Source organism: Gymnoscopelus braueri (assembly GCF_963280865.1).
Source record: "Gymnoscopelus braueri genome assembly, chromosome: 8".
Lineage (NCBI taxonomy): Eukaryota > Metazoa > Chordata > Actinopteri > Myctophiformes > Myctophidae > Gymnoscopelus > Gymnoscopelus braueri.
Window position 1 is genome coordinate 5,641,459 of NC_137609.1, and position 8,398 is coordinate 5,649,856.

The 8,398-nt window shown below is 38.2% G+C and overlaps 1 protein-coding gene across 2 annotated transcripts in view; it reads left to right on the forward strand.

Moving 5' to 3' along the window:
• The window catches only part of LOC308090567 (uncharacterized protein), a 52,276-nt gene extending 47,373 nt beyond the window's left edge, over nt 1-4,903 (forward strand). For both annotated transcript variants that reach the window (XM_080435793.1, XM_080435792.1), the window contains exons 5-6: nt 1,990-2,091; nt 3,093-4,903. In XM_080435793.1, coding sequence (XP_080291919.1) covers nt 1,990-2,091; nt 3,093-4,321 — 1,331 coding nt within the window. In that variant the 3' untranslated portion in view covers nt 4,322-4,903. The remainder of the gene's footprint in view (nt 1-1,989; nt 2,092-3,092) is intronic.
• The last annotated feature ends 3,495 nt before the right edge of the window (nt 4,904-8,398 follow it).

The window sequence follows — 8,398 nt, forward strand, 5'->3', positions numbered from 1 at the left end:
TTGGTTCTCTATAGTGTTACAGAACAAACACTATAGAGTTTTTGTTCAGTAGCAGAGGCCTCCCCGTGTCTCCAGCTTTTTAATAAACAGAAAATACATTGTGAGGTGGGTTGCCAATTTCACCCAATCAGGAGTGTTCCAGTAAGTGTTTAAATGGTGCCTCCTCATTCTTTTATCTTTAAAGGATCTACACCATGAATTTAAAACAAATATTTGATATTTAATATGATATGGTGTATGTCCCTCAAACCTTTTTCAAAAGGTTTGAGCCTAAATCATCACTCAGATATACTCATCCCAAGTCAATTGTCTCTGGCTTATACAGCACTTTCAGCTGCAATACCAAAACGTCCTCTTGGGCAGGGGGGGGCTACTGAGCAATTCTGTCTGTTTTATTATAAAAAAATATTAAAAAAATATTAAAAAAATATTAAAAGAATATTAAAAAAAAACAAAAAAACAAAAATTCTGCATGAAAGAAGCATCTAAGAAAAATACAAAATCGGAAAAAAAACACTTTGAACATTTTTGAACAATTCCACCAAGTGTTTGAGGTGCCTGTTTCACCCACTTCCGGGGGGCGGAGCCAAAATCCGAGCCCGAAGTATTTGTTCGTAGACCACCACTTAAAAAGTTTCGGAGCGATTCGGGCACTTTTCATTTAACATTGGGTTTGCCATCAAAAATGTTTGTGACATCATGAACATTTCCATTCTGAGATCGCCTGTTCAGACACGCCCATTCTGGAAATCCATGAAATGAGAAGGAATGACTGAATTTTAAAAAAAAAAAATTTTTGGTACAAGAGACAATGGGGACCCCAAAAAAATACAAAAAACCAAGAAAAAAGTGATTTTCATGGTGTAGACCCTTTAACCACTTCCAGTTTCACTTGTTTATCCTGTATCCTGTATGACTTCTCTCTCCTGATTGGCTAAGATTGGTAATCTGACCTGAAACAGTATTTTCTGTTAAGCTAGGGAGATTGAGAGACCCCTGTTACTGAACAAATACTCTATACAGCAATGTGTTTACGGAGGAACATCTGAGACATGAAGGCAATAGCTATCAGAATATAGAGCTGTTCAACACTAAAACATCAAATACAAAATTACTAACATCTTTAATGTGCTCAGCAGAGAGGAACCTTACTAATTTGTTGCCAAATGTCCTTTCCTCTAGCGCCACCCTTAGGTCAAACCTTACACCTGCACACACAATGTCTCAAAATGTAATGGGCAGATTGCCATAAAACTTGCTCAGTGCAGTCATGCTTCCTGGAAGATCTTAACAGTTTCAGTATCCCCATGATCTATTTCATAGCGCGTCAATATAGCGATCATGATTATTTAACATGTATACTGTACTCACTGATTGGAAATATCAAGTATTGAACTAAAATATGTTTTTGCTGCTTCATTGTTTGGCCATAGACCACTGTATTTGAATTTCAGATGATTAAACAAATTGTCTTGTGGTGCACACACACAACCGTAATAAATCTAGCACTGTGTGTGTTGTTCCTAATCAGACACCTTGAAACCAAAGTGTTTCCAAAAAGATGAATTGGATTTGTTGAATCTGTTTGGCCAAAGGCTCTCTTTCCATCATGTTGGCTTTTAGGGACGGAGTGAAAGGGAACTCTGTCTGTGCATTCATTGTTTGGGAGGGTGGGGTGGGATTATAAATGGTGGAAGGGTGGACATATATTGTTGCTTGGTTGCAGAAACATTCAAAACAGAAACAGAAAACGACTTTCACCTTATTCACTTGAGACCATTATTTGCATCAAAAGAGTCCATCGACACATTTGTCCTTATGTAATCTTGGCTTAAGAGTGATTTATTCCCCAACATACATCCCATAATCTTTGTACCCAGTTGGGTTTAGGACAATTTCCTTTATCTTCTGCAAATATTATTGTTATTCTTGAGACCACTAGCCTAGGTCTCAAGTCATTAAAGTCCTTTTTCAATTCCTTCGTTTCAGACCAGTGTGTGGAGTCCAGACTGCAGGTGAAGATGAACTCTCCAGACTCAGCCAGGGCCATGTCTATTAAACAGGAGGAACCTGAAGAATGCCCACAACTCAGTAAGTTTCATGTTATCTTTCTTTCATATTTTCTGTTCAGTAGGACTGTCACAATATCAAATTTGCACTGCAATAACAATGGTAAAACAAAAATGTCTAGACATACAGAGCCACATCATAAAAATCTGTTTACATAGATTTTAAACTACTTCCTGTTTAAGGTGTTCAAGGTGTCTGATTAGGAACAACACACACAGTGCTAGATTTATTACGGTGGTGTTTAATTACTTCTTCTGTTTAAGAGGTTTAAGTAGGTTTAAGTAGGTAGCTGATATATTGCACTTTTACCTTAGCGCTAGGTATACTCCTAGTTGCTTGTTTCAGAAGAAAATGCACTTAAGATTAAGGTGATTAAGTGATTAAGGTGATTAGTAGTTTCCTTGCCTACCTATGTTGAATGCACTTATTGTCGCTTTGGATAAAAGCGTCTGCTAAATGACTGTAATGTAAATGTAATGTACTTCCAAACTTTTCACCAGAAATATCAAGTTTTCATGTCTGGAGGTGGCTCTGTTTCATAACGTCATGCACTTAGCGGCATGAGCTGTGATTGGTCTACTTTGGAAGTGGCAGACTGTAAAGACAGACAACAGACAACAAACAGACAGACAGACCTGTTGTATACGGCTTGGCCTACAGCCTAATTTACTCCCAAATCAGAGCTCACATGTGAAGCATTGTTTTAATATTGCTTAATAATTTTAGGACTCAAATTAAATATTTGCTTTAACGCCATTATTCATTTGTTGGGTAAAGTAACTAAATATATCAATTCAGATTACTTTTTAGAATATGTATTTAGCTGAAATCTTGCTAAAACTTTGAAGCCTGAATTTGTTCAGGCTGTCAGTCTCCAGAAACACCTGTAATAACCTTTACTTAGTAACTGGACAATCTAAGTAGGTAATAGCTCATTTTCTACATAGAACATGGACAAAGGAAGAATAGTTTTACATTTTAGAAATCCATTGTTCAATATCGTGTTATTTTTCTACTCCTAGACATCATGCACATGGTTGTGTGTAAAGAGGAGGATTCTCCTGAACAGCAGAGAAGCCCCAGTCTGCTCCAGGAGGAACCAGAGCCTCCACACATTAAAGAGGAACAGATGAAGCTACTTCAAAGACCAGAGGAACCTGTTGGGTCAATGTTGACATTACTAGCAGTGAAAAGTGATGATGAAGACAACTCTTCACAGTGCTATGAAATTGAAGTTGAACTTGAATCTGACACTGAAGTCGCTGAAGACAGTGATTATTTGGGGGGGACAAGTGGAGGTATCCACACTGGAGAAAAACCTTTCCAGTGTAAACTGTGTAACAAGCGTTTCAGCAGTTCATATTGTCTCAAGAGACACCAGGTGATCCATAATGGAGAAAAACCTTTCAACTGTAATCATTGTAATAAGAGTTTCATTAAGTCATCTTACCTGAATAGACACGAGCGTATCCACACTGGAGAAAGACCTTTCCACTGTGAACATTGTGACAAGCGTTTCACTGAGTTAGGTTCAATGAAGACACACCAGCGTATCCACACAGGAGAAAAACCTTACCACTGTAAATATTGTGACAAGAGTTTCAGTCGGTCATTTGACCTGAGGACACACCAGCATGTCCACAGTGGGGAAAAACCTTTCCACTGTAAACATTGTAAGAAGGGTTTTACTACTTCAAGTTCTCTGAAGACACACCAGCGTATCCACACAGGAGAAAAACCTTTCCACTGTGAACATTGCGGCAAGAGTTTTACTCAGTCATCTGACCTGAAGACACACCAGCGTGTCCACTCAGGAGAAAAACCTTTCCACTGTAAACATTGTGACAAGGGTTTCAATAAGTCAGTTCACCTGATGAGACACCAGCATATCCACACTGGGGAAAAACCTGGGGAAAAACCTTTCCACTGTAAACATTGTATAAAGAGTTTCATTCAGTCATCTGACCTGAAAAAGCACCAGCGTATTCACACTGGAGAAAGACCTTTCCACTGTGAACATTGTGACAAGCGTTTCACTGAGTTAGGTTCACTGAAGACACACCAGCGTATCCACACAGGAGAAAAACCTTTCCACTGTAAACATTGTGACAAGCGTTTCAGTCGGTCATCTGACCTGAAAAGGCACCAGCGTATTCACACTGGAGAAAGACCTTTCCACTGTGAACATTGTGACAAGAGTTTCATTTGGTCAGGTTCACTGAAGACACACCAGTGTATCCACACAGGATGAAAACCTTTCCACTGTAAATATTGTGACAAGAGTTTCAGTTAAGTGCTCTGAAAAGACATCAATGCATTCACACCAAAGGAGGGAAGAAAGAAAACGCATTCCAATATAAATCACCTCACTAGGAGGATCAAATTAAATAGCTGTATGTTGTCAGGGAGCTGGATAGAGAGGCACAAATATCATGTATATTTATACTGCTACGGTCAACAGAAGTTTCCATTAGGACTTCATTAGGTAGGAGTCAGTCCCCAGCTCTTTTGTTTTGTATCAGTTTATGATGGTAACTTTCTTTCTTTTTTACCTAGAGGTATTGCAAATTATTTTGGTATTAATTTATATTATAAATGATCATGTAAACCATATCAATTGTATAAGGTAGAACTGATTTACTAGAATGTTGTAGTTTTTATATTATGATTTAATGTCATTTTTCTGTGTTCTATTACATGTCCAATGAATGGGGCACTATTTCAATTATTTTACTTATCGAATATCAGTTAACTGAGGGAAAGATATTGTGCATGCAGTTTTTTTATGAATTATGGCAGTAATTGTTACAATTAATGGGATGGCTATGTTAATTATTTAGTTGTATTACATTATTACATTGTGATGTGATAGCAAATTAAAGCATGCACACAGAAGATGTTTCATTATTATGCTATATGGTTAATGGATTATTATCAGGAAGGTGAAACGCTATGATCGCCAAATATTACGACATTTTGGATGTGTGGAAGATCTTAGTAGAAAAACCTTTCCACTGTAGACATTATGACGAGATACAGTGGGTTAGGCAATCTAAAGACACCTGAGCTTAGGGGTGTTCGATATTGTGATAACTATCACAATAGTTATCACAATATCGAGACGATAGAATGTCCCCACGATATGCGTTTTCAGAGATATATCTATCGTCATAAAGTGAGTCACTCAGTCATAGAGTGTGCACTCACATTCTATGATTTGCAGTTCTATACCTTAATTTATACTTCTGTAGTACGACGGTTTCGTTCGTCAAAAATAGCAGATCTACAAGCTAACAACGCGTCTCGACCGCACGTCCGGACCGCATTGATTGCTTGAAGATCTGTTGTGTTCATCACACAGGCTCCCAAAGTCCCCACCCCTTTCTTCTTGGCGGCGTCGTCGCTCTTGTCAGTCTGCACAACAGCAGTAATGGACGGAGAGTCAGGCTCATTTGGATATTCCAAAACCGACACGGTGCAAACTAAAGTTAATTGCAAAGTTTGCAATGTTCGAACGTCACTCGATATAACTTTTAACCAAACGCGGGTGAAACAGCCAAGGTGTCCCCGCATAAAGAGTGCACGCACGCACATGGATCGACGGACCTTGCGTATCGATTAAAAACAACAATTCGCACCTCGCTTACAAAAGTTTATCAACACCATGAATTAACATTAGCTGGATGCATATGTATATCAATGATCCACTGTGTGACCTGCTAGTCTACTGTTACTTGGTAGGTAGGTGTAATAGGCTACTGTCAGCAGTGGTGGAAAAAGTACTTAAGTAAAAGTATCAGTACTGCAATGCAGAAATACTCACAAGCTCACAACGGGTCGCAAAGCGACGCGTTGTGAGCTTGTAGATCGGCTATTTATATAGGGATAAAGTGGTTAATGCGTGTTTTGTAATAATACAAATCTACAAAGTAACTAAATTGTAGTGGAGTAAAAGAACAATATTTGCCTCTGAGATGTAGTGGAGTAGAAGTAAAAGTACTGAAAATTTAAGATAATCCAGTAAAGTGAAAATTCCTCAAATTTGTACTTAAGTACACTTAGTTACAGTCCACCACTGACTGTCAGATGTTCTGTCTGAAGCAGTCTGTTACACTACTAACTCACCATCAAGCAGCCTACACTGAATGTCACATGATGCAACAGCTGGATAAAAAGGAATAGATTATCTATCAGCAGTATACAAACTAATATTATATCTACATCTATCTATCTATCAGCAGCATAAAAACTAATATATCTATATCTATCAGCAGCATAAAAACAAATATTATATCCATCTATCTATCTATCTGTATGTAGCCTGTCTGTCTGTGAACACATTCATTAATAAGATATGATGATTCATTATATGATATCTCTGCTGTCCGGCCGGAACCAGCTAAATCCAAAATGGTAATTGTTCAGGAAATGAAAAACAAAATAAATGTTTTTCTGAAAATGAAGAAAACCTTATATTTTTTAAAACAAAGCAATACTGCCTCATCAAACTTGGTATTGTGACTTTATATATTATCAGATACTTGCATGTGTCATTATATTATCACCACTTTACCCAAATCCAGCTCAAGTGGAGTTAGGAGTTTTGTCCAAACACAAATCCAGCGCAAGTGGAGTTAGGAGGTTTTGTCCATCATTGATAAGAACAGCTGGCAATGGATCTCAAAGCTCACAACACATCACCACGCATTGTGAGCTTGGAGATCAGCTATTTATGGTGAGCGCCATCCTCATATACTAAGTATAGATCAAGCTGAATTCTGTACTTAAACAACTACTTAAATCAAATTAAACAGCTGTATGTTGTCAGGGGGTTGGATAGACATTTTAAAATATAATGGATATTTATACTGCTCCTGTCAACAGAAGTTTTCATTAGGACTCATCTTTAGGATACATTCCCAAGCTTTTTTATTTTCTTTTAAAAAATTACAACAATCATTTAGAAGTGTAACATTATTTTTAGGACAATATATATTTTTTGCACAATAGTGTGGTGTTATTAATTTTGTTAATTATAAATGACCACGTAAACCATATCAATTGTATAAGCTAGAACTGTTTTACCAGAATCTTAATTTTAATATTATGATTTGATGTGTTCTGTAACATGCCCAATGAATGGGCATGTTAAATATCAGTTAACTGAGGGGAAAATACTGTGCATATCATTTTTTAAAGAATCATGACAGTAATTGTTACAATTAATGGGAGGGCTATGATCATTATTAAGTTGTATTACATTTATATTGTGATGTGATAGCAAACTAGAAAAACTGCTCCTCCGAGCACAAGTCTCCACCAGGTCAGGTAGGTTATTATGGCCTCCTGGTGGTGCTATAATAGGCCAATGTGAAAAGGGTGCCTTTTCTTCTTAGGCCTTTCACAGCAATCGGACACTGCATTCATGATGTGAGGCATTTTGTTCGAAAAATGGGGTTTGCTAAATTAGACCTGCTGGTGGCGCTATAACAGGCCAATGTGAAATGGGGGGCATTTATTCCTCGGCCTAGTGGGCCTATAAATCTGTGTTATAGGTAAAAACGTGAATCGGCCTGTTATAGCACCACCATGAGGCTGATTGGAAAGTTTTCAAGTGGCATTTCTTCCTGGGCCAAGTGGGAATCTATGAGGAAAACTTCACAGAAATCGCATGCTGCGTTCATGAATTTGAGGCATTTTGTTCAAAACCAATCCTGCAAACTTTGGAAGCCAATCATAGCCAATCAGGATGGAATATAGTAAATCGGACAGATCCGTGTTGATCACATGACTATAGAGATGCTGTGCACCGATGCCCGTGTTGTTTGGACAAAATATGTAGGAGTAATATCCAAAAATGCGTTATGCAAAAGTCGGCCTCATGGTGGCGTTATGACAGGCAGAGGTTCTGCTGTGGCATCCAGGGAGTGTGTTTGCGCAGTTTCACAGCGACCGGGCCAACGGTGGCGGTCTGGCGGAGATAAGCTGGTCGCAGACGGACGGACGGACGGACAGACAGGGGGAAATCATACTCTCTCGCCATGCCTTTTGGCCTGGTGGAGACAATTAAAGCCTATGGAAAGCACTTAATGCATGAACACACGTGCAATATGTTTCATTCTTATGAATTGTTTAATGCGGCCACACATGCAATATGTTTCATTATTATGAATTGTTTAATGAATTGTTATCAGGACAGTGAAACATAAGCTATGATCTCTTAACATTACTTTATTTTGGATGTGTGGAAGAATTTCTTCTTGAGGCAGGAATCAGAATACTCAACTTTATTGTCACATCACATGATTACAGTCACAGTTATCTGCAG